General features: G+C 35.6%; 2 protein-coding genes across 6 annotated transcripts; both read right to left on the reverse strand.

Moving 5' to 3' along the window:
- Positions 1-251: 251 nt before the first annotated feature.
- LOC122015279 (actin cytoskeleton-regulatory complex protein pan1-like) lies at positions 252-16605 on the reverse strand. Of its 5 annotated transcripts, none has more exons than XM_042572080.1 (9): positions 16346-16605; positions 14703-14801; positions 8607-8854; positions 7763-7825; positions 3812-3967; positions 3536-3692; positions 2146-2285; positions 2022-2057; positions 252-1458 (listed from the first exon to the last, which is right to left on the reverse strand). In XM_042572080.1, the coding sequence occupies exons 2-9, from the start codon at positions 14776-14778 to the stop codon at positions 598-600; spliced, it is 1737 nt and encodes a 578-aa protein (XP_042428014.1). In that variant the 5' UTR covers positions 14779-14801; positions 16346-16605; the 3' UTR covers positions 252-597. The 5 variants fall into 5 exon arrangements, with proteins under 5 accessions (XP_042428014.1, XP_042428015.1, XP_042428013.1 ...); XM_042572081.1 differs by having other exon boundaries at positions 3545-3692; positions 14703-14818; XM_042572079.1 differs by having other exon boundaries at positions 14703-14818.
- Positions 16606-17287: 682 nt separating this feature from the next.
- LOC122016547 (proteasome subunit alpha type-3-like) lies at positions 17288-21808 on the reverse strand. The gene is made up of 10 exons (XM_042573884.1): positions 21601-21808; positions 21417-21456; positions 21252-21335; positions 20515-20588; positions 20285-20371; positions 20089-20173; positions 19803-19849; positions 18501-18566; positions 18261-18351; positions 17288-17509 (listed from the first exon to the last, which is right to left on the reverse strand). The coding sequence occupies exons 1-10, from the start codon at positions 21702-21704 to the stop codon at positions 17438-17440; spliced, it is 750 nt and encodes a 249-aa protein (XP_042429818.1). The 5' UTR covers positions 21705-21808; the 3' UTR covers positions 17288-17437.
- Between the last annotated feature and the right edge of the window lie 4311 nt (positions 21809-26119).

Consider the following 26119-nt stretch of genomic DNA (forward strand, 5'->3'; position numbering starts at 1 on the left):
AACCGACTACGCGGTCGATGCGGATCTAAAATACATTACTGCTGAGGTTTGCATAAGGAAGCCTTGAGATCACTTGTAATATGGATCATGCTGCAAAGGCAGAGATGGACATGAACAAGCACGCTGGAAAGACAATGGAATCTATGGATCAGATTTTATTATGGCGATTAGATAAACTGATTTAATGAGCGATTTGTGGTTTATACCTGCTTATATGAAAATTAGCATCCTTATCCAAGCAAAAGAATAACTTGGGGGAACTTGTAGCAAACTCTACCACACCTGTTGGTGAGTCACCATCCCTTACAAGAAGTGATATAAATAAAAATAAAAAAAAAATACAAAAAGGGAACAAACACAATCTGAGTAGATTGGTTAGGGTTACAACAAATTCAGTATTTTCCCCATTGTCAATGGGTGGACTTATGGGATGATGATACCGAAACTTGCCCAATAATCCAGTGCTCCTGATCCAGCCTTGCCGGATTGATCTGTCCTAATTTATCAATCTTCGATACACTAAAGCTATTGATAGTATACATAAGAGAACCAGAGGGAAGACTGCCAGGCATTTGCAAAACCCTCAATGTAACAGCTTCACTGTGGCTGGGCAGTTGGAGCCGTCTGCGGCTGGCCGTAGAACCCGACGCCAGGAGATTGGTAGAAGCCCATTGAGGTTGACTGCAACTGTTGCTGCTGCTGCTGCTGCGATGGTGGAGGTGGTGGTGGTGGAGGTACAGGTGGGATACTGGGTCTCGTGAACCCCAGTGGCAGATGGGATAGCGGTGGAGGGGGCAGTGAACCGGCTGCAAATGCATAAGGTCCTATGTTTGTTACTCCACTTGTTTGTGCAAACTGCTGCAGCGGCGGCGGTGGCAGTGGCGGTAGAGGTGGCAGTGGCGGTGCAAAAGTCGGAGGTGCCTGATTACTCTGGGACAGTTGTATGTTAGCGGATGAGGTTTGGGGAGCTGCAAATGGAATTGACTGATGTTGTTGCAGCTGCATCTGGCCAAAATAGGAGGTTTTGCCCATATCGGGCATGGTTATCAGCTTCTCAAGTCTGGGCTTTTTCTCCAAAGGGAAAGAAGCTTGGCCATCAGAGAGGACTTGGGAATTCAAGCTGTTGCCTATGGAAGCAGCTTCTTCTGCAGCCAAAGATGACAGAATAGAAGACAGAACTTGTGCCGACGATGATGATGCAGTCAGCTTTGCAGCAACTGCAGCAGCTGCCTTCTTGTGATCATCTTCTGCACTGCTTATGCTGCCGGCAAATGAAGTTACCGAATTTGGTGGTAAAAGTTGAGGGATGGATATCAGCAGGTTTGATTCTGTCAGGGGCTTTGCTTCTGATGAAATATTTGCCGGTTGTGCCATAGAGGTAGAGCCGCTTGCCCCAACACCAAAGCCTAGTAGTCGTTGTCGCATGCTACCGGCGTGATCATTGAGGGAATGGGCAATCTGGAAATTATATGAAAAACTATCAACCAAGTTGTTAAGAAGAATTCACATCAACATAATATATTTATGTCGAAAGCAATCATAAGTCACAAGTCATCTCTAAATTTCATCATCTTATGGTCATCTCATCAAAACTAGGAAATGGTTGCTCTGGAGCAAATAGAACTTTGAATGGACACGAAATCCAGAATCAATGTGAACGTATCAAGTAACTCTGACTTCTAATCCGGACATTATAAAACATAAACGAATCTCTTTTACTTGCATTAATTTACACATGATCAATGCCAAAGTACAAGAAAAAGCAACTTAAGTGGTCCATTTCAGTTGAAACTTCCTGAACCACAGCAAGTACATACACAACAAATGCAGGATTTTGTATTTGAACTTGACAAAGTGATATGTTAAAATCAGGAAATAATTAAGATATATTGCTTTAGTTGAGTTCCCAACTAAAAATTGGTATGATTTTTAGTAACGATATGTTTAAATATTATTAAAAACCAAGAAAAAGGACAAATGACATATTAAAATCAGTTTACACGAGAAAACAAGTTTCTTACTTGTAACTGATCATTGATGAAATCCAGCTTAAATTCCTGAAATATTTATTTTGAGTAGAAAGTGAAATGTATTAGAAGAGATTAATTTTATCACCAAGAATCTGAGGTAGATAAGAAGCAACACCTGCTCTTTTAGAGCTTCTGTCAACTGATAAACCAGCATAGCTCTAGTTGATTTTGCAGCTTCTAGCTGTTCAATACATTGTTTAAGTACCGTTTCCTGGTTCTGAAGCTCACTCATAAATGCTGGTGCTAGTTGGTGACCTGATCAAGAACAATAATGCAACAGAAACACCATCACCAATGAGGATCAGAGCATAAGACAACAACGGAAACAGAAAAAAAAACAGAAGACATAAATCTAGTGTAGTAGCAGCATCTTTGAAGTAACGAATCTTGGAAATCTCTGAAGGGTGGCAAAATTATTAATTGGTATGGCAATTATTACTTGCTATGAAGTTATTAATTGGTCCAGGATACGGGAAAAAAAAAGTAAATATGAGGAAATAATTTAGAAACATAGGTAAGTGACTGAGGAGAGAAGGAATTGGTAGTTGATTAATCACATTTTTTTTAATTTTAATCAAAATTTATTTTAGTTGATTAATTGATTAACCATAGTTATTTATTTTAATCAATAGAATTAGTAATTTTTTAATCATAGTTTATCCTTATCAACAAAAAAATGTATTTAATCAACGTTTGCATTTAATCAAGTTAATTGATTAGAGCTATTAATGTTTGTTGTTATTTACAAATTGATTAGTTCTTGTTGATTAATTGTAATTTTTGTATTTTAAGAATACAATTATTAATTCTGATTTATTCTATAAAAATTAGAGCACTGATTAATATTTAAATTTTAAACAATGTTTGTTATTTTAAAACTTAATTAATTAATTATTAATTGTATGAGTACGTTTGAAGGGAACTAATTAGCATGAAGTTACAATTTTAATGATATTGATTAATTATTCTTAAAACTGATTAATAATTTTATTAATCACATGAACTTTATATAGTTTGTAGTTTAGATAATTAAAATTATAACTTAAAATTAAAAGTAACCGGTTTTGTTATTTTAACTATAATCTATATATTATAAAAATTACTTGATAGATTATAATTAATAATTAACTAAAGCAAGGTTTAAAATCTCGACCCTGCATCGGCTAGCGCGATGCCTTCGGACTTGTTGCCGGGTCGTGCGACACGTCCGAGGGGCCTCGGGGCTACCGGCACTAGAGGAGTACTTGTGCTGGTCCACAGGCGGAACAAGATGTTTCGCCAGTATCGAGCGAAGCGTCACGAGATTTTAACCCTTGAACTAAAGCTAAGTTTTATAATTCAATGTTATAGGTTGTTAATTTAATAATATGATTTATTAATCTTCAGTTTGATTTTAAAATTGTAATTTTTACTAAATTTCCTTTCTATTTGTTATAGTTTTTTATTTGAAGGTAAACAGTATTGGTTCCAAAAATTGTCACGAGCATAAAACCACATTACAGAACCTTGTTTACCTGCAACATCAATGCCCTTTTCCATCTTCTCCAGAACTTGAACAGCATCCTTACATTTGCTTAAAGCAGTATCTTCGCTGGAATGTTCATCAAGCACAGACTGATATGCAGTCACTATCTTTTCAGGCATTTCTCCAACAGCCAGTTTCTGAAAACAAAAAATAGTCCACAAGGAATGAACATTAAAAATCTGCTTTGAATGGTTACATACTTGAGTCCATCAAGAGGAACCAGACAGAGTCAGCTTAAAAAGTTATGTATACTTACTACTCGCACTGAATTAGCATCCTTACGAATTAATTTGATGGGATTTGAATTGCTCTTGCCATTGTTTGAAACAGGAACAGGAACAGTACCAAGGATCTCATCCTTTAGGCCTCGCCCACGAGAGCCAAATACTTTTCTATCATCCCAAATCTCGACCTGAAGTCATCAGATGAAATGCAAGAACACAACAAAATTGTCAAGTTATCCAACAAATTGCAGAATTATTTCACCAGTTTCTTACACGGATTAGCAAACCAACTAATACTATATTTGCATTTCCATTTTAACAACAATGGGTATGCAAATGATGACACATCAAACACAGACAGGCGCCAATCTTAAGATAACACTCAGTCTAGATAAACTAACGTTTGACTTTCAAAAATAATTATATTTTATATGGGAGCATTAATTTACCATGTACTCTTACAACTATCTTAGATGTGTATCTGAAGTTTCAAACATCAAATATGAAGCAAGTAATTGAATCTCCACCTAGTTTTACCACTCACAAGCAATTAATTATCATTGTGATAGGTTATAGAAAGAAATAAAAAACCTAAACTATGAGATGCATTGATGATATTTCTTCTATTGTTTTCTTCGAACATTTGTGCACACTTCCAGACTCTTGTGCTAGGCATTCATGGTTTTGTTAATTTTGCATAGAGGTAGGTTATGTTTAGTTATATTCTTCTCTAACATCTGCTAGGATCACGCACGTCGAGCGAAATATACCATCCACAATTCAAAGAATTGAACCCAATTAGACCATGACAACTTAACTGTCATGAATTGATGCTAATCTGACCAAGACATACCAGAATGAAAAACTGCAGCAAATTCATAGCAAGAGTCAATGAAGAATAAGAAACATTAGATTGGTTATGAGAGGGGAACATGTTGTAATGACATGATAATCATACTGCGAATAATGATTTGGGTAGGAGGCTGGGTATGACTACGATGTGGACAAGGACAAGATGATTATTATTATGCCCACATCCAGCATAATAACTGTCTCTTCATTCGCCACCATAACCACCATGCATATCAATGACAAGATTTGATCACTTGATAGAGCAAAAACATATCACTCAAAAGCCAAGACAACATTGTGAAACACTGCAGATGAACTTGATGAACTACTATTGATCTCCCAATGGAGAAGAATGTAACCAAATAGAAACTTGGCCACAAAGAAGACATCTTGCTTCTTTTTCCACATGATGATTTTTTGGCAGAGAGAGAATAATGAGCGAGTTCATCCAATTTTTTCTTGAATAGTAGAGCTAACATCCTTGTCATTTTCCTTTGAGGGTGTTCAAGTAAGCCTATAAGATCTTTTTATGCAATATAGTATCTTTGAGTAAAGAGTATTAAAGGTAAGAACATTAGTATTGGGCATATTCTGCCAAAGGAAAACTCATTTACTCTCCACCAACTCATGAAACAAACTCCAAGCAATTGAAAATCCACACTGTTGAGGAACTAAGAACAAGACAGTCGAAGTCGAACTCCTGCCACTTCGAGAATTTGACATTACTGATCTGGTTCAACAATTCTCTGTCAATTTGATGAGTTCCTCATGAGATTCCTCAGCAAAACAGCCTGACTGAGAGTCTAAACCAATAAAGATAGTTGCAATAATTGAATTTGATGGATATCAAAGACAATAAATGGAAGAATTTCATAAATGGAATTTTGATTAATCGGTTCACAGATTAAAAAGCAAGGTATTAAATGACTTACAAAATTATTTAACATAATATTAAAAACGGAAAAAATGTCTGATCAATGGAGAATAAGTACTCCAATTCCCTTATATTGGACGTACAAAATTGTGCAAACTATAGGGGTATTAAACTAATGAGTCATACCATGAAATTTTGGGAAAAAGTAATACAAAAAAAATTAAGGAGATATGGTGATTAAAAATCAATTTAGGTTCATGCTTGGAAGGTCGACAATAGAAGCTATACATTTTCTTAGACAATTAATTGAAAAATATCGAGAGCAAAAACAAGATCTACACATGACATTCATTGACTTAGAAAAAACTTATGATAGAGTTCTTAGAAAAATTATATGGAGAATTCTAGAAAATAGAGGTGTGAGCGTAACATATATTGAACTAATTAAGGATATATACGAGGATGTAACGACTAAAGTAAAGACTTCAAGCGAAGTAACTGAATCATTTCGAAAAAAAGATAGGGTTACATCAATGATCAACTCTAAGTCCCTATCTTTTTACACTAATTATATACGAACTCACTACACACATTCAAAAGACAATACCGTGGTGCATGTTATTTGCAGATGATATTATTTTGGTAGATGAAACACCTGAAGAAGTAAATGCTAAAGTAGAATCTTGACAAAAAATACTATAAGGGAAAGGTTTTAGGCTTAGTAGAATAACGACAGAATATATAGAATTTAAGTTTAACAATATTAGACATAATGAGACAATTGTTAAAATAGGAGATGACGAGTTACCCGGAACCAAGAGCTTTAGATATTTAGAATCATTTTTGCAAAATGATGGAAGGATTGCGAGAAATGTCTTACATAGAATACAAGTAGGATGGTTGAAATTGAGGAGAGAGTCGGATGTTTTATGTGACCGTAAAATACCTCTAAAACTTAAAGGAAAATTCTACAAAATTGCGGTTAGACTTGCTATGTTATATGGAATTGAATGTTGGGTTATGACTTGAGCACATGAGTAGAAAATAAGAGTTGCAGAGATAATGTTAAGGTGGATGTGTGGACATACGAGAATAGACAGAATAAGAAATGAGAGCATTAGAGAGAAAGTAGGAGTTACATCTATTGAAGGAAAACTCCAAGAGACACATTTAAGATGATACGTCATGTACTTAAACGACTAATAAATGCTCCAGTTAGGCGATCTGAAACTATGACAAACACGCATATCAAACGAGGAAGAGGAAGACAAAAAAAAAAACTTGATTAGCAATAATAAAATAAGATAAAATTTATTTAAGTATAAATAATGATATAATAGGAGATAGAACTCAATCGTGTAAAAAGATCTATATAACCGACCTCACCTAGTGGGATAAGGTTTGGTTGTTGTAGTTCACAGCTTAAAAAGCAAAAAAGCTTGGTTGATCTGGGTTGAACCAAACTGTTTTTATTTTATTTTCCTAATACATATTATATATGTATTCAGATATTCTAAAATAGACATCAGGTACATCCGGTTAACCTACTGATCTGCCTATTAAATTAGTGACCAGAAGCTCAATCGGCCACTGATCTGTCCATTGAATTAGTGACCGGAAGCTTAGCCATTCTTTGATCCATCCATTAAATTAGTGCCACAAAGTTCAACCAAATCGTTAATCGAATGGGAATTTGATAATCACGAATGTAACAATGAAGAAATAGAGTTTTAATTTGTTGTGGAAGCAAATGGATTTTTTTGCAAATGGAAGCCGACATTATTAAAAGTGAGAGAAAGAGATAGAGAGATTTGTGAATGAGGGAGAACCGTAATACAAGAAAGGAGGGCGGATTCTACATAATCGACAGAGAAAACAAAAAGATAGGCATGTACTATCAGTAGCATCTAAAAAATAACAGGTCAATATTACACTGAAATTTTGTAACGGTTCCCTTTCCTTCTAGACATAACATGAAATTTTGTTCTGTTTTCTACACTTAGTATGCATTCTCATTCTTTCGAGTATGTATTTTTCATTCTTTCCCCTTTCTTTTGTACCACTGATTTGGTGGAGAGAGACTAAATTTTCACAGTTAGAATAGGAGAAAAGAAACGTCAGCAAATTATCATTTATTTCACAGATTTTGTTGCCCTCTCTGCAAGTCCACAGCAACAACAATGGATAAACTCTTTGAATTTCTGTCATAAAAATTAATATATGAAACCCAAATTCTCCAATCACCATACAAACTTACCTGAGACTTCCACGGCACATGTATGCACAAATAGTTATGCACTTTAGTGCACGAGCACAAGGCCTCTCAGTGCACATGAACAAAAGAGGAAAAAAAAATATCATAAAAGCATACATAATGAGCTAGTTACAAAGAGAAAAAGAAACAGGGTACTCATAAAAATGAAATTCCATCAGTCTGGAGATGATAATCAATGTCAGTTGAAACAAGGTAATTTAAATGAGATTACATGATAAACACACAAGTTTAATAGATTGAGAAATATGTAGGTACATAGATACATCAAATTATGACAAGTGGAACTGAAAGGATCACTAAGAATATAAGATCAAGAAAACACATGAAACCATACTAAACATCTAATGTACCGACAGTTGCATACGGTCAGAAAAAATTCATACTACTTTCTGCAGCTATCTATATACTCAAATCATATCACTTTAAACACTCATACATGATTGATCTACTAGAAGTTGGAGTCCAGAGATGAAGTATTTGGAGAAGTGCTGAGGCAAAGAAAATGAACAAATAGGTAGCAGTGGCATGAACCAAATATGAGCATACATGAATTTTTTCATTCAATGTTTCCCCAAATTAATCAATATTTCACGTTGGATTTATCATATTAGTGGCCATTAAGGACATACCAAAAGAGATTACCTTAATTGTAGCATCTAAAAAATTAAACAAATTATTAACCAACGGATATAACATACTAAACATACTCACCATTTGTGTAAAAAGATATATAGCACCATTTTTTGTAATAATAATATTCCAGATGCCATAAGAAAACTTAGTTCCAGAAAAATTCACACTGAGATTTAATGTAACAAGTACTTACCAATCGATTAACCACTTTCTTTCCATGATCTTCACCATTCTCATAGACATTCTTTAAACATCCGGGAAGTACTTTCCAAAATTCATTCACAAATTCACTTCCCTGGCGTCTACTATTTTGTAAGATGTCATTGGCCAAGTATAGAAAAGGCACTCTTTTTTCATTTGGAGAATTGTTGAAAGCTTCATCCCATGTTTCAACTATAATTTTTGCTTTCTTTCGGTGAATAACACACCAATTTGACAAGGCTAGTCTTCAGTTAAGAAACGGCAAACAGATATTGCACTTACTATAATGTGATTAAATAGGGAAAAATAAATATGACGTATGTCAAAAGTATTAAATCAACTTTTAATTGTTGAACTACTAAAATTAAATCAGATCTCAATTGTTAATAAATTAATAATACAATAGATTAGGAACAAGCAGGAAAACATGTGACATGGGAATACCAAAAGGCAGAAGACTGCCAAAGTATTCAGGGAGGAAATCTAGCAACCATAAAAAAAAAAGATAATGCTCCTAATTAAGTTTGTGAAAGCTGAAATATCATTATCGAGGTTCTTTTTTCTTTTAATAAGATAAATTTTAAGCCTCTTATCAATTATAATAAGTCCCATAAGTATTAAGGCAGCCTGAAAGTAAACCACCTTAACCACAATTTTGGGTCTTTACACCAATGGTGGAGATTGTTTATGCATAGTTGCAAAAAACATGCAGAGGCTGAATATACCCTTGGCAACTTAAGAAATAGGCCTTCTTCTAGTTTTAGCAGACTACCAACTAGGCATCTTCAGGACTCAGAAGTCAGAAAGGGAACTGAGGTCAAGTGACAGTGTGACACACACACACACACACATCACACACATGCATGAAAAGCAAAGGTAGGCACCTTACCTTGTAGTCTAAGTCTTTATGCAGGTGGATATCATGGATTAAACATTAAAGACTGTCACAACAACTTTGAGTATTCCTAATGCTGCGTTACAATGTGGGTCAAAACTCAAAAGAAACCTAATACACCAGGTTTCTCTATGGTACGAAATCACTTATCATGCCAACTAGAATGGTGAAGCCCTATTCCTCCAATAAATTACTAAAACACAAAATTGCTCAAGATGGATAATTTTTATTGTGCTATCTGTGTCAATCATGTCATGTTGCGCTGATATGTTAAGATGAATTCAAGTAAAGGTAATTATTTATTATAGCTTGTTTGCCCAAAAAATAATTCAATTTATATTAAATAAATAAAGTTTTGTTTTCATAAATAAATAAGTAAATCTCTAAACACATTTAACTAGAAAAATTATTTTAAATTTAATTATTGATTGATAGTTTTATTAAAAGTAGAAAATCTAAATGATGAGAATTAAACGAGTAAAACACATGAATTTATTTTATCATGCTTTGACACATTGAAATGTGTCAACCATTGGTATGAGATAATACTATAAAATTTAATTCAATTAATTGTCTAATTCAAAGGGAGCCTTGGCACAACCGTAAAATTCCTCTCATGTGACCTTGTGTTGTAGGATAAGGTTGTATACAATAGACTCAATGTGGTCCAACTCTTTCCTATGACCCCGCATTAGCAGGAGCTTCGTGCATCAAATTATCCTTTTTTTAACTGTCTAATTGTTTTTATTGTTACAAGTAAACTAAAAGAAGGGGTATTAAAGGAATAAATCCTAGCTAAATTCCTTTTGGAACTGCTTCGATGCAAAACATGTCAAGTGTTAACACAAGATGATATCGAAATTGTACTAATTCAGTCATAGGCCAATACTTTTAACTCTTACCCATAAGTATATAGTTGCCAATTGTTCTTTTTTTTCTTCTTCCCCTTCTTCTACCGCCAATTCACCATCAACATTGAATAAAATACCTAAATTGTACAAAAACCGAACCTCCAGCACGGCTCAAGACTTCAAATTTTGATGAATCATTAACTGGCCCCAGTCCCATGTTGATCAATAACTTTCTGATTTTGTTATAAATTCTGCCTTTCAATCAAAATGCCATTAGGATACCATCCTTATTAGTGATCACACAGTAAACCCTCTGTTTGGATGTGATCTTCCCCTTGCCCAAGTAACTGTGCAGATTTGAATAGACTCAACCCCAATGGAGCCTGTTAAGCATGCTTTGATTCAACCCTTTCTCATGATTGATTTTTCCATAAATGTAAACACCAGGATCATATTATGGATCACTTTCATATCCATTCATCTTAAAACTAACTTCACGAATCATATTGAGTAGGTATAATTTACTACATAAGTATCCATGCCAATTTTTATATTCTCCTAAAATTGAGAAGTAAATGTCTTATTCTTCTGCACAGTATTATTTGATATAGTGCATATATATTGGTGTGACTTGCCTACATAGAATCACTTATTGGTCCTTCAAGTTGGTATTGATAGAGATGAACCCTAAAAATAGAACTCATTTCAACGAGGGAAGGTGCTTATTCCAAGAAAAAATGATGAACTAGGTAACACTGAACTTGGGATGACCAGCCTGACTCCACGGAAGTTTTCCACCAGCCGTTAGGGTAAATCGAGAAACGCTAGCAGCCCAAAAACTCAATATCCCGTGGTTGCATGCCTCATTTGGAGGAAAAATCCCTGCAAATGCACTATAACGAGGATCGAACCTCGGGTCCTTGAGTGATAATTTGACATCCTTCCGCCCTTCCGCTACACCACGGGTGCTTATTCCAAGAAGGTTTTAGGATTCATGGTGTCACGTAGTTTCATGCAATATAGCATGGGCTTGATTAAATTTTACATAAATAAAACTTTCTGGGAAATTAAGTCTATCCCTCTTTAGTCGCTTTAAAAAATAATAATAAAAGATAAGATAAAAAAAACTCTCTTTCATGAGGTGGCAACTATAATTCAAAAATTGGCCTCGAACTTTGAGAAACCTGCAATATATCATCAAGTTGATTTGAAAAAAATTGTTTGATTTTCTTGTTCATGCAAACAAAATTCATTCTTCCATTAGAAATCAATCGAGAAGATTACAGAATAATGAATCGATTGATGTAGGCCCGTGTTATCATTGATTAATTCAGCATGAGCAAACCAATGAAGGATTGGTGACACTTGATCAAGGATGGTAATTCACAACATAGGGAAGCAACAAATCTAACATTACCATCTCAATCCATTTGCCACGTAATCCCAGTTGAAGGGGAATAAAGAACATTCTACAATGAATTGTCAGATGCTAACTTACAGCAGGCATTCACACCTTCATTATGAATCCAAGCAAAAGAGTACCTTCGGCAGTCATATCTCCTAAATGCCTAAAGCAGGCACAATAAGAGGAGCAAAGCGCCTTCGGTTGTTGATCCACTATAAGCAATTTTTTAGGAACATCTAGAATTTAAATTAGCTCAAACCTTATGTATCAACCATGTCAATTTTTTAGGATAAATACACTAAATATCAGTAGAAAAACTTTAAAAATGAAGAAAACTTAAAACATTTCCATCTATGAGATAATATAAAAAGTTCAAAAACCCAAATAATAATATGCATATCGCACATCATTAAATACCAACAGGCTATAGTGATACATGAACATGGTAAGTTAATCAAGGTAAAAAAAAAAGCTTACCTTATTTAAATATTAATCACTTTTAATAACATAATAGTACATGCAATGTTATAAAGCCAAAATCAATTACTATTTTTTGGCCTTCCTGACTCAGTTGTCTTGCTAGACATTTCAATGCCTTGTGCGTGCTCTTTAGAAACAAATTGAAAGAGACAAGCAAAGTTTTCCCTTTAAGTTACAGAGTGAGTATCAGTGTTTTTTTTTCTCTTTCGTACCATCTAGTGCTAGTCGCTAGGCATCCAGACAGCTTCTTGGTTCCAACCTTAGTTAAGGGCATAAATAGTATAGTAATATCATTACTATTTAATATAATCCATGTTATCATAAAATCATACTATCAATATTTATTATCATAATCTATAGAACAAATTATAAATATATCATATTGTTGCAAGTTCACTACTTACAGTAAATCTGTATTCTTCATTCATTTTCTTCATGAGATATCTTGATACTGCAAGTACTAGAAAGCACTAAAGCACTGTTTAACAAGGTTGTCAAATGAGATGAATGGAATTGGTAAATTTATTACAAAATATGAAAACAAACTGCATTATTCAAATGAATAAGAATTTTTTTTTTAAAAAAATCATTTTTGACTACACCTTTTGCTATCAACTCACGATGACCATGATATATGACAAGAGGAACGGAGAACAACTTTGTCATGATATGGATTCAAAGTCATCATTAGTTTCGCCCAAATTATCATTTTGTGTATCAATGTAATTCATTCTTCTCAATTATTATTAGGTGCCAAATCCAATTTGGCAATAATTAGACCGTCCACATAACAAGATTTTCTTCTTTTATGCCATCATTGACATTGAGATCAATTGTTGACATTTATACTTCTATAGTATAACATAAAATTTATTCTTTCTTCTTTTATAATGACTTTTCCTAATATATGAGATTTACCTTACATCCTCAGTGGTTAGATTTTACTTTTTCTAAGTAGGAATTAGCATTTATGTGTATATTCTTTTAAATTTTGATTCATATGCAAAAAAACAAAAAACGTATTGTTTGCATGCGAATCATATATATTGAAAGATAAAAATTGTCAACCAATTCTAACAGCACATTATCTATGAAATTGTGAGTGGCGGAGATGAGGCTTCCTCACGATCAAACAAAACAGGTCATCGGGAAGCGAGGACGAGGTGCAATCTTCTTATGAATTGCGAGCAGTGAGGTAGACTTCTCATGTGAGGATGAGGCATGATCTTCTACATGGAGTCATGAGAGCGAGGCAATCTCCCAATGTTCAGAGTGATGCTTCATCTAGGTAAGAAATCCTTGCCTTCTTTTCTTGTACTTCTTTTCATATTTATTCTTTTCCTCCTCATCATCCTCTTCCTGATTTCTTCATCCTTGGTTTCAATGCACCACAAGTTGACACACAAGCACTGTACAAGCACAAACATTATTCAGGCTAGGAACCCATACACCCACTCATAATGATACTTCAAACCTTGCTACAAACTCACATCCTCCCCTACTCAACAAGTGAATTTGGGTTTGGTAAAGTTGGGTTTGATATGAGTTGATTCAAGTTAAACCACAGGTAGACTGAGGTTGGACCAAGGATTAATTGGGTTAAACATGGCTAAATAGAGAATTGTTTTCAACTAAATTGAACCAATTCAACTAAAGTTATAAAATTTATAAAGCAGATCTAATAGGGGTTTTCAACATCCCTTTTCCTTGTTCCTTGTTCCTTATGAGATTGTCCTACTCTATGTGAGTAAGCGATGACAATGGGCAATCTGACCAGCCATTAGTTGAAGCAATTGACATAATTTTGGCATGAGGACCACAATGATGTAGCCAAACCATGTTATTGGGATGATTCTTATTGGTCTTTCACAGCTAGTGATAACATTCTAGAAATGGTCAATCACTAGTTGCCTCATTCATCACTGATATGACCAAAATTGAGTGAACTCTTATTTTCAACTGTTTGGTCAATTCATCTGGCTCCCACCAAATTCAAATTACCCCAAGTAGATTCAAGGTTATTTGATTGTTCCCTCCAGTATACTTCCATTCCTAATGGTTATTGTCTTATGCTTTAGAAATTGAAAAAGATGGAATCAACAAAGGCTGATTTCAATCCAACTGTCCTAATACGATCTGATCAATCAATTTTGTAAACTATGGTGTGGGGCACACTCGATGCAAGCAAAACCAATATTTTTGCAAGGCTAGCAAGAAGACATGAACAAAACAAAACAAAGATGGACATTGATAAATGCAGCAGAAACCTGAGGAAATTCCTTACATAATTCCCTGATATTTATTACAAAAAAAAAGCAGTATGTCATAAACCTTCATATAAAAAAAAACAGCCTTGTTATCATGCATGTTTTTGCTTATATTTGAGCTTTCATTGTTCAATTTCAATACCTGAATGAATAGACAAGATACACACTGCTACTTTGAAACAAAGGATACTTTGAATACTTTGTTGTGAATTGTTGAGCTTTGAAAGCTTCTCAACTAACATCTGGTTGTTGAAAACCTCGCTCATGTCTCTCTACGTCTAACTGCTCACTGAATCAAAGAGGTTTCTGACAAAAAGGTTAACAAGTTAACCAGCATGTGAAAGTAGCAATTAATTCAAGTACTAGCTAAATTCCTTCATCTCAGCAAAATGAAAGTCTATCAGAATCTAGTATGCAAGGAAGTAAAAAATGAAAACGCATATTGAGAATATAAATAAAATTAAAGGCAACATGAACTGCCCATTTGATCTATGAAAAGTTAGCTAATCATGATTAACTAAAAAATTATCATAACATCTGTTTCTGAAATCAAATAGGATAAGGGTTGTAGAGTAATATATGACAAAGAAATTTGACTTTCCTAATCAATAAAGGAATTGAGTATAAAGTAAGCCATGGATGCAACCAAGGTCATTTTGTTGAAACATTAGCTCTTTAGGAAAAAGGTAAGCATGCAACTCCACAAACATCAATCAACTCTCATGCCGTTTCTTAATTCTACATCTATGAATAAAACTTAAATCAACTTTATGGAACCAATATCTAATTCCTATTCCAGTACATCAATGTGCCATCAAAATTAGGTAATTCAGGCATTCTCAATCTCTTGATCTATATGAGACTCTTCTGTACGCATATGGAAAATCTTAACAATGCATTCACTCTCAACATAGACATTAATATCTACTTATGTCATCTATATAATCATGAAGAATCCAGTTTGTATTCGCTATCATTATTTCCAAATAATAATAATAAATAGTCCATCGTGACAAATTGAGTATGCAGCACTATGTAAAAGGTATATAAATGGAGTCACAAGTAGGAAAAAAGAAAAACTAAAATTCCATACATAGGAATAGGAAAAACCAACTGAGCTTGCATATAAATTTACTTTTGTCACTTAATACTTCCAAATTCTTAATGAAAAATCATCACATTCAAAGAAAATTTAAATATTGCTTTTAGCAATAATGGAGCAGCATGCGTTAATGCTTCTGGCTTCCTAAATGAGTAACCATCACATTCAAAGAAAATTTGAGTATTACTTTTAGAAATGACGGCGCAAAAAACAAGCACGCACTTCATGAAATTCAAATCTCAAAGTACAAATTCTAAAAGAATCATCGATTACTCCCTTCTACCTCCATGTCCTAACGATATTTCTTTGTTATCCATTTTCATCACATGTTGTCCGTATCTTGTCTCACACTGCACTCATAGCGTTCCTACTACAGTTTATTAGTTATGGACTAGGCCAAAGAAACCCCTAAACTTCAGCAATCGATCACGTCCTCGTGCTACCATATTGAAGCAGCAAGGCTACCTCGTAAAGCCAAAGGCATGCAAGAAAAGGTATAGCGCTTAAAATACAGAAATAAGACCGATCCCTGAATTCTAAATCCACCATCTACTCTAGCTAGTTTACGACAAAGCCTAAGAAAGCAATATTGGTTCAGAAACATCTTATTGCAAAAATTCCCTAAAGAAAAACCATCTATCTCCAAGAGTTAACTAACTGTGGCGGCAAAAAACACTACAAAAGTCCGATCTTTGGCTTCAAGAAATGTGGCGGAGAGTAGCCCAACCCACCCAACAACAGGAAAGACGGAAGTATCAGGCTGGAGAGGACACGACGACGCTTCGGCCGATCTGGAAATCGGCCACCAGAGGGGCAGTGGAGACGAGTAGGGCTCTTGGAGGCGGAGATGAGCTGCGGCCGCCCTCCTGCTTGCTCCCTGCCGAAGTGCAAATGGAGGCGACGGTATAAGCTGGAGCCGAGAAGAGGGCTGGATTTTCTTTTATTCCTTGCCAATTTAATTTGATCCTGGTTAATTCCACCGGGGCGACGGATTTGGTTTTTGTCCCCCCCCACCGGTTTAAATTTGGTTGGGCTAGGAGCCGACATGGACCGGATCCGGTCGGGCAAGTATTTTAGAAAAATAAAATATAAGTAAAAATTATCTCCATGCCAAAACTGACCCTCGAAAAAATTTGAAAATTCTTTTTAAAAAAAAAAAAAAAAAAAAGGGTCGGGGCTTTAGGATTTTGAATTTTTATAAATAGATACATATTTTTTTCTTTCACTTGAATTTTTTTCTTTATTTTTTAAATAATGAAAATATCTAAATTTTACCTTATTAATTCTAAAATCTATTACATAAATTTAAAACATAACTCACGACCTCACAAAAAATTAACTTTTAGATACCCTTATCTTTAACAAAGAAATGATTGAAATTCTGAGTTCTTTTTATTATTTTTGTTTAATTGGAACCGAACTGATAAAAAACAATTGTATCGACCATCAAAATAAAGATGATATTAGGAATAGAAAATGGCTAAAAATGATTATTGAATAATGATTTTTTTATATAAATTAATCTTTCAAATACCGAACATCATCCAATATTCTACGTGCAAAAAGTTCTTTTTAATAATAAAACATTATAAAAAAAAAACAGCACCTAACCTTACATATTGGATAAACAGGCACACCATTGAAATTTTGAATCACGTAGGGAGCTGGGAGCAAGTGTATAAAGCACACCATTGAAATAGTTTCGAACATATTCGATAACATACAACGAATTGCAAATGTTCTTGTCAAAACCCTCAGTAATGATCAAGTTAACTGATAATGTTTGAGAAACATGTGGATACATTTTGACAAAATACTTGCCCCTAATCTGCATCCATCTCTTCCAATGCAGCTTTTGCAGCCGCCTTCGCTTGCTCCAAGAGATCGTCTGGAACCTGTGACAAAAAATTTCACAGTTTGAGAAACAAAAAAAAAAACCGTGTCAAAATATTTTCTCTATAGTTAACAAGGAAATGAAGTAGAAATATTCCACTAGAATTTAGCAAAAACACAGGGACTTGTTTCACATGCAGTCATCGTGCACTAGGGAATAACAAGCAAATAGAATACATCAGAACTAACTACAAACATGAACTATGAGGGATACATATTACAGACAAGTAAATTTGTAGCTCATTCTTGTATTTTAAAAAAGAAAAAGAACACGAAGAGACATGCATAGTCCACTAGGTATTCTTCAGGCGAGCAACAGGAAGGTTTTCACAAAATTGTTTACCTTTTTCGCTGAATAAAACTTCATAGAAAAATAAATGGCAAACAATGAGAGATGATTAACAGACCAACGTATCTACTGTTACTTGTGACAAGTTTGCTATTACTACCTAAGCCAGCCAATGGCAGATTCACTAGGTTGCTCCACATAAGACTTGATAGATTGATATTTACATTTTCAAGATATGAAACCAAACTAAATTACCTTTCTACATAGAAATTTCATGGTAAAGCATATGATACGGAATAAAGTAGAAAAGAAAAAGATTATGACCGAAGGAAAGAGTCCGCTCTTTCATCAAAGGAAATAGAAAAAAGTGAATCTGGAAAAATCGGTCACTTCATTGCCTAACTGATTTCTTTTCCATATAGGAACACACCATTAGAGTACTACATAAATCAAGCAACAATAACCTTCTGATGTTGGCAGTTTGATTCATCGCAGACCCAACTCATTTCTAACTCAAATGCTTTGTCCTTTGCTTCATCGTGCACTGCATAGATTCTGCATTCCATAACAGGGAAAATCATTGAGCAAAACGTAGTTACACAACTTCTTTCTCCTAGCATCCTAAAGTATTGTATTTAATTGAGATAAATAGCCGAAATCATTAAACCATCCTAAGAGAAAACAGGGGAAAATAGGAAATTTACATCTTGGCTACTTCAATAACTCCTTCTCTGCAGGTCATCTCAGAAAGCTTCAACTTCTCTATTTCTCTGGGTAAAACAAAAGTAGGAACATTAAGCATAGTTATAAAAATTAAATAAAAAATTGAACTGGGCAAGCTCCAGATCACTAGTTCACTAGTTGGGTTGGTAGCCAAATTGCAGGTCAATTTGAGGCATCTGCCTGGCCATACTAACTAATTGGACCTTCTCAATTAATGATCCAATTGCATATTTATTACAACCATTTAGGACAGAAAGTCAAAAACGTACTTAATTTTGGATATGTAAACCATAATTATTAAAATTAATATCAAAAAGAATAACTTACTAGGTCCTAAAGAATAAATATTGACCAAAAAGTAAAACATATAGTTAACAACATTATATAGTAAACATTAAGCATTTAGTAACCAATTTAACAAAGTAAATCTTTGCCAATGTAAAATAGTTAACAAAAGCTGTAATCCAGAAAACTGACATACTTCATAAAAGCAGTAAAAGTTAAAAAAAGCAACTAGTTTATTGCTATTAGTTTGAAATAATAAGTACCCCAATACAGATGAAATCAATGATTGATACCTAAGGTTTTTTTATTGTCCACTCATTGTATACAATTCTAAATTAAATAGGACTTTGTATCTTTCTCTTTCCCTTCCATTGTCTTTAAAATCTGCACACACTCACCAATCTCAAGCCCTAATTTATAAATGCCATGGCAAAAGAGACATTGAAGAGAAAAACTGGATGCACATGGTATCAAAACCACTAGAGTCGAGATATGTGATTTTGAAAAATGATGAAAAGGAGGTTTTAAAATATGCAGCTTATAATATTTGGACTTGGAAGGTTTCACAAGCCAGAGTATACAGTAGATAGGCGCATATCAACTGTTCAACAACAAATAAAATATAGGACATAAGTCTCAATTATAGCAGTTTATGAAGGTTTGGGTCACCAGTTCAATTAATCGCTTAATTCTTATGTTCATAAAACTATTTATATAAAGTGGTTAAACTAGTTTTTCCATTTTTTAAATTTCTGTTCTTCAAAGTGCACCTACCTAGTAGCCCATCCATCTGGTTCTGATTTTTTTCAAGGCAGGGGTTCGCATATATTGTTAGGTTGGAAATGCAGAAAAACAGGTAAGATGCCACTGAAAGTTCAATGCCTATATATTAATTATGAAAATTGTTAATTTACAGGTGATGAAGATAGTAATTTTCATCAAATGACTTGCAAATCAAACCATTCATGAATAGTATTTATATTTGCCATTTTTCTTACGTTTTGGCAGCCTGTCTTCCTTTTCCAATAGCAGCACCAAAGTATCTCTGTAGGTAAGCATTCAACAAATAGAAGTTTTAGGTACTTCAATAAATTTGGCAATGTTGAACAATATCAGTAATGCATTCACACAGAGTCACTCAAAAGAAAAACTATTAGAAGTATGAAAAGAGCAGTATTTAACATATAGCATGAGAATTTTCATAAAAGGATTGTGGAGAAAATTGTAATCTGTAATTGAATGCAAGGCTCAAATTAAGACTAATATACAACTATGAGAACTCACATATGATATTCCAGAGGGTTCGATCATATATAACTGAGGTCCCTCTCTGTCATAACCACCAAGAATAATCCCACAGCCGAAAGGCCTGAATAAAACATAGTCCTGTTATATGGAATTGAATAAATAGAAGGAAGTATTTCCATTAATCTTCAGACTTCAGATAAGCACCACCAAATACAAAGCACCTCAATCCTACCTGAGCCACCAATAGAGTGTACAAAGATGAACATAACTCGCAACACGATCTGCTAGTTCCTTGACAGGTATGGCTTCCCCATATACTCTGTACATCACAAAACATAGAATATATGCCAAACTAGTAAAAAAACAGTTCTGATTAGCTAACATCGATTAATACAATCTATTTATGTTTTAAGGATCATCTAACTATTGTCTAATGAATTCACAGGATCGCACATAACTGACCTCTCATAACTAGCTGCTTCAGATTTTGCCCGCGCAACAATTTGCCTTCCATCAGCTGCTAAGCCAGCCACAGCCTGCATTCATGGTCAGGTTTTAAATTAACAATTTAGCCTTTGTGCAATATATCAACATGTGACTAAAGAAATTTCAATTTTTCAAATTTCTTTAGGGAATGTTGTATATTCCCTATAATACTCTGCTAAATTTAATTTTCACATGAATGTTAAAAATATGAAATAAAACATCGTCCCAACAAAATATGGATACAATTACAAGATACCATTCAAAAAGGAAATAAGAGATAAAATCAAAATTCTAAAACTAAGGGTATGACCATAATAAGGGAAACAGTATGTTGGTATTTGTGTGACATTGTTATGAGTATATAGACCATTATTTATGATAAGAAAAAACAACTGAAAAGCATGTGTAACCTATTTGCTAGGAACATAGACAGCGCATTAAGAATCTAGAACATATTCATTATTCGATTAATGATATTTTCATCAATATCTCCTTAATAATAAATCCAAGATATCCACAACTCTTGGAAAAATTGCAGGGATGGTAGACCAAGTCTCAAGTCCTACACAGTTCAACTATATAGTATATAATCCCTGCACTGCCGCTTGATTAAGAAAGTTAATGAAATCATTGTACCATCACAATCTGAAGCAAAACGAGAGATGCCTATAGGTGAGGGGAAAAAAGTAATGGAGACATAATCATAAGTTTACCATGCCAGAATGGCGGTGAACAGCATGAATTCTCCGATTAGATCCCGGTAACATCATCTTCGATGAGATTAGCTTCTCCACACCCTAATTTTCACCAAATATGAAGCTTCTACACTGCAAGCAGCATAAGAACAGGAAAGGAAAACCAATTTCGAAGAACCATACCAGCACAATCCCATCCTTACATTTGATCCCAATCACAGTTCTGCAGTGAAAACAAACACACGCACACAAAAAAAAACAACTTTATTGCAGCTAAACACCGAAAACAGTAGAAGGGAAAAAAAGGCCCTAAAATGGATCGACGCAAAATCTACTGAAAAGAGGAGGGAAGGTAGATCGAACGGACCCGCTGTTGTCGACAGCTTTGGCGGCGTACTCGATCTGGAAGACTCTCCCATCGGGGGAGAAGGTGGTGACAGAGAGATCGTAGCCTGTGCCGATGCTGCTCATTGCGCTTAGCTAGTTCCTTCGATCGCTAGGTCTCGGAGATGAACCTAACGGGGAGGACTGGACGAAGAAGGGAATAACCTTGAGGAAGGGGTTTCTTGCTTTGCAAGAGAGCAATAAATAGGCCTAGTGATTCCGGTCAGTGCAAGCCGGTTCAGGTGTCAATGGGCCTTGCCACGGCTGGCTCCATTGGCATGCCTTCCTCTAACAAAAAAGTAAGTAGAAAAATATTTTAAAAATCTTAAAAATATTTACAAATATAATTGAAAACAAAAAATGGTAAGGATCATTGCAAATCTTAAACAATAGAACAATATAAACACTACAAAATATTTTTTAAAAAACAAAAAGAATATAAATATCAAAACCAAAGTAAAACCACCGAAACTTATACCATTTTTTTTTAACGAGGCACCTAGCTCATGTGATTTCATTAATTCTATATATGGATGGTCCGATCCTAAGCCATCGAGTAAATTTGAGAAGTACAAATAAATCTTAACGGATAGCCCGATATCACGACTAAATAAATCCTATATATTAGCTCATGTGAATTATTTTTCTAAAGAGTTTGTTAGTCGACTTCTCAATAGTTATAACCTTGTTGTCTTTCAAAGTGAAATTGCACATAACTTGAGTCAAAAAAGAGGCTAAGATACATTTCTCAAAAACTAGCACTGTCGATGCAACCTAAGCAAACAACGGCGACATGAAGTTCTATTGAGGTTGAGCAAAGTATTATTATCAACGAATGAGATATCTATAGGGTCTATTTACTTAGAAACATAGCAAGGCCATCTCCGAAGCACCTTGTGTTGGAATCTCATGACCCAATGGGCAAAGTAGGGGAAGGTCCTCCACCCTAGGACTAGTCGGACCGCAAGACGTGGATATCCGGGTTATCAAAAAAAAATATACAAGATTCTTACAGGATGTTACGGGTGGACCCGAATATGACATGACAGTCAAGGTCAAGATGACGTGGCAGTCAAAATCAAGAGGAGATGGCAGCCAAAGTGTCACTCTCAGTAGGATTTTACTTTTCGTTCAGCGCTAGGGCCTTCATAATAGGATGATCGGCCCATAAGTCAGTCGGACCTAAGGGACCTAATGTATTAAGGACTGTTGGACACAAACAATCTGTTGCCGGAGATTTTAAAAACTTAACTGAATTCAAAATTACACATAATTTAAATTCAACTTACAGTTGAGTTGACCTGAGCAGATGATCTCAGGCTGCCAGCAGGGGCTGATTTTTATTCAAGTTCCAACCTCAGAGTGACTGAGTGAGCAGAGCGTCCGAGCAGTGAGGCCGGTCGGACGAGACAGACAGGCCGAGCAAGAGAGACCGGTCGGACAAGGCAGACTAGCCGATCAGGAGAGGCCGGTTGGACGAGGCAAACAGGTCGAGCAAGAGTGGCCAGTCGGGTCAAGCAGACAGACCGAGCGATAGAGAGAGATTGACCGACCGGGCTAGCTGATAGGCCGGGTGAAGATCCCGAGCGAGTAGAGAAGTTTGACGGTCGGATGAAGAGACCGACCGGGCGAGCTGACCAAGGCCTGCGAGTCGCAGTTTCCTTGAAATAGATTCGCCCACCTCCGGTTGTGCTTTGAGGCTTACAAGGGTCGTCTGTTTCCCAGGATACAACGGTTGACCGTGTGTTAGACCCTGTGGTTATTTTGATGTGATCAACCAAGTTTGTTAGGTCCTGCTTTGTGTTTGATCCCTGTGTCTGAGTGTGCAGGAGCTTAGGAACGCAGGAAGTCGAGCAGAAGACGCAGCTAGCGAGAAGGACGACACGGGAAGGGAGCCGACGGGCTCGGTGCGTCCGAAGGACGAGAGAGCTGCGGAAAAGTACACCGGTGGGCGAGAAGAACGTGCGCGGCGTTCGAGGGACGTTAAGCCGAGTCGGAAGACTGCTCGAAGAGAAGGCCGGAAACTGGATTCGGGTGAGCCCTATTTCGGTTGGCCGGAATCACCCAAAAGGACGGAACTTCGAAAGTTGAAGCAAAGAAGAAAACGAGCTGGAAAGGCAGTTCAAGGCGCCTTCATCATGGCTTGAAGGCGCCTTTACCTTGAAGGCGCCTTCAAGGCTTGATGAAGGCGTCTTCATCTGGTCAAAATGACCGTTTGCACTGCGGATAGAGTTCTATCCGCTCACTCCCTTGGAGGCGCCTTGGACCTCTATTGGAGGTGCCTTGGACCTCTATTGGAGGCGCCTTGGACCTCCGAGATAGAATTTTCAGAGGCTATATAAAGGCCCCTGGAGCTAGGAATTAATGATCAATTGTTCTTTCAACTCTGTAGTCATTCCTAGCAACTTGTCTGAGCTTTCCATTGTGTAAAAGGCTTCTCCGGCTTCAGAGAAGGAGATCTTTTCGAAGCGCTTTTCTTCTGCCTTGGATTAACAACCGTCTTGGTTGTAACCAAATAAATCGCTGACTCTGTTTCTTTGTTTATTTTACTGTTGTTTATTATTTTGAGTTGAAAGTCTTGAGGAGGGTATTTTTTTTTAGAAGCAATTCACCCCCCTCTTGTCGGCCTCCGCTGCACCTACAATTAGTATCAGAGTCAGACCGCCTCAAAAGGACTAACCGTCAATTGAAGCACGAAGATCAAGAAGATTGTCGGAATAAGCATTCATCTCTCGAAGTTCGACGGAGACTTTGCGACGTGGAAACGCCGGATGGAGGTATTTTTTAAAACCGACTTCGATATTTTACTAACTATGAAATATGGTTTTAAAGTTCCGAAAGACAAAGAAGAGCATCAGTGGAGCAAGAAGAAACAAGCCGATTTTGTCGCCAATGGAAAGGCAGAGTTCCACCTGCTTAGCGTGTTGCCACCACAAGAGGTAAGTTAGATCGGAAGCTACGACTCCGCGAAAGACCTCTGGGAAAAATTCCTGGAGCTTCACGAAGGTACATCCGAAGCGAAGATTGCAAGACGCGATATCCTCCGGACTCAACTTACAAACATCCGGATGAACCAAGGCGAGAAGGTAGCGCAACTCCAAGCAAGGATTAAGGAGCTAATAACTCAACTAAGCAAACTTGGAGAAGAAGTAACGAACCGGGGCTCGATCTGGTATGCGCTCAACGCCTTCCCCAGAACTCCAGAATGGGCGTCCTTAGTAGATGCATACTACATTTCTAAGGACTTCGAGGTAAGTACTTTAGAAAATTTATTTTCAGCTTTTGAACTTCACGAATCTCGGATTGCAGAGCCCAATGAAGTGGAGAAAACAAGTCAGAACATTGTCAACAATGCAAGAAAAAATGATTCTGACTTTGAAGCCTCGATCGACCAATCAGAAGCAACACTACTGGTAAAGCATTTCAATAAGTTTTTTAATTCTAATAAATTTAGATCGCGAACAAAGAGGCATGAGCGAAAGAGAAGAATGGTTCGTTGCTACAATTGCAACGAAGAAGGGCACATCAAAGATGACTGTCCAAAATTGAAGAAAAAGGGAAGTGTAAAGGAAAAGCGACAATCTTCCTCCAAACAGAAGAACCTGAAGGCCACTTGGTCAGATTCGTCTTCTTCCAAAGCAGACGTCGAAGCCTTCTCGGGGTTAGCGCTAATGGCTAACCATCAGCTGGAAGAAGAGTCAAGTTCAAAGATGAGCATAGATGAAGGGGGAGGAACATCAGAGGAAGAAAGCTGCAATAAAGGGGGAGCATCACCAAGTCAGGTAAGTAAAGTATGTAATCTAACCCCGACTCAGTCCTTTCGATTTATTAAGTCTCTTTCTAAAGATTTATTCAAATTAGAAAAAGAGAATGCTGACTTAAATAGAATTTTAGATAAATTAAAATCAGAAAATGATAATTTAAAATTTGAAATTGAAAATTTGAAAACTGATGCATGTTTTAAAACAAATGTTTTTCAAAAGTCAAAACTTAGGATTTATGGAAAACTAAACTGGTATGTTAAACATCATCAAGGTCAACTTAGAAAAATACCCAAGAATTATATACCCCCTAAGTTTATGATTAATCCAGTAGGAAGGAACCTCTATTAAGTTCCAAAAGCTTTATTAGACTAAGTTTCCTTTATTATTAAAGCTTCCAGCAAGAAAATTAAACGTTAAAATTTCTCTATGAGGCTTTGTCTAAGGAAGTGGTTGTTGTTCAATAACCAAGAAGGCCTAGTACCTCGCCACGACTTGGAAGCTGAAATATTGAAATAAAATATTTAATTAACTTTCTGAAAAAATATTAAACAAGAATTAAATAATGTTTTGAAAAATTTTCAAATATTGTCTTTGAAAATCTTCAAAATTTTTACTTAGAATTCTGTTAAGGTCATTTTACTTAGAAATTTTTTTCAAAATTCTAAAAATTCATTTTGCTCATAAATGTTTTTAACTTAAAATTTTGCTAAATATTTTTTTAATAAATATCATATTCTC

This window comes from Zingiber officinale, chromosome 8B (assembly GCF_018446385.1).
Source record: "Zingiber officinale cultivar Zhangliang chromosome 8B, Zo_v1.1, whole genome shotgun sequence".
In the NCBI taxonomy this organism is placed as follows: domain Eukaryota; kingdom Viridiplantae; phylum Streptophyta; class Magnoliopsida; order Zingiberales; family Zingiberaceae; genus Zingiber; species Zingiber officinale.

What these genes read in the sequence shown, in the direction of transcription:
- LOC122015279 (XM_042572080.1), bottom strand. Translation starts at nt 14,778, where the DNA reads ATGAGCGAGGTTTTCAACAACCAGATGTTAGTTGAGAAGCTTTCAAAG. An exon ending in TTCACAACAAAGTATTCAAA is followed by an intron (nt 8,855 to 14,702) that starts GTATCCTTTGTT and finishes ACTGAAGACTAG; the next exon opens with CCTTGTCAAATTGGTGTGTT. An exon ending in CAGAAGCTCTAAAAGAGCAG is followed by an intron (nt 2,058 to 2,145) that starts GTGTTGCTTCTT and finishes TAAATATTTCAG; the next exon opens with GAATTTAAGCTGGATTTCAT.
- LOC122016547 (XM_042573884.1), bottom strand. Translation starts at nt 21,704, where the DNA reads ATGAGCAGCATCGGCACAGGCTACGATCTCTCTGTCACCACCTTCTCC. An exon ending in ACACTCTATTGGTGGCTCAG is followed by an intron (nt 20,174 to 20,284) that starts GTAGGATTGAGG and finishes TGTTTTATTCAG; the next exon opens with GCCTTTCGGCTGTGGGATTA. An exon ending in CAAACTGCCAACATCAGAAG is followed by an intron (nt 17,510 to 18,260) that starts GTTATTGTTGCT and finishes TTTTTGTCACAG; the next exon opens with GTTCCAGACGATCTCTTGGA.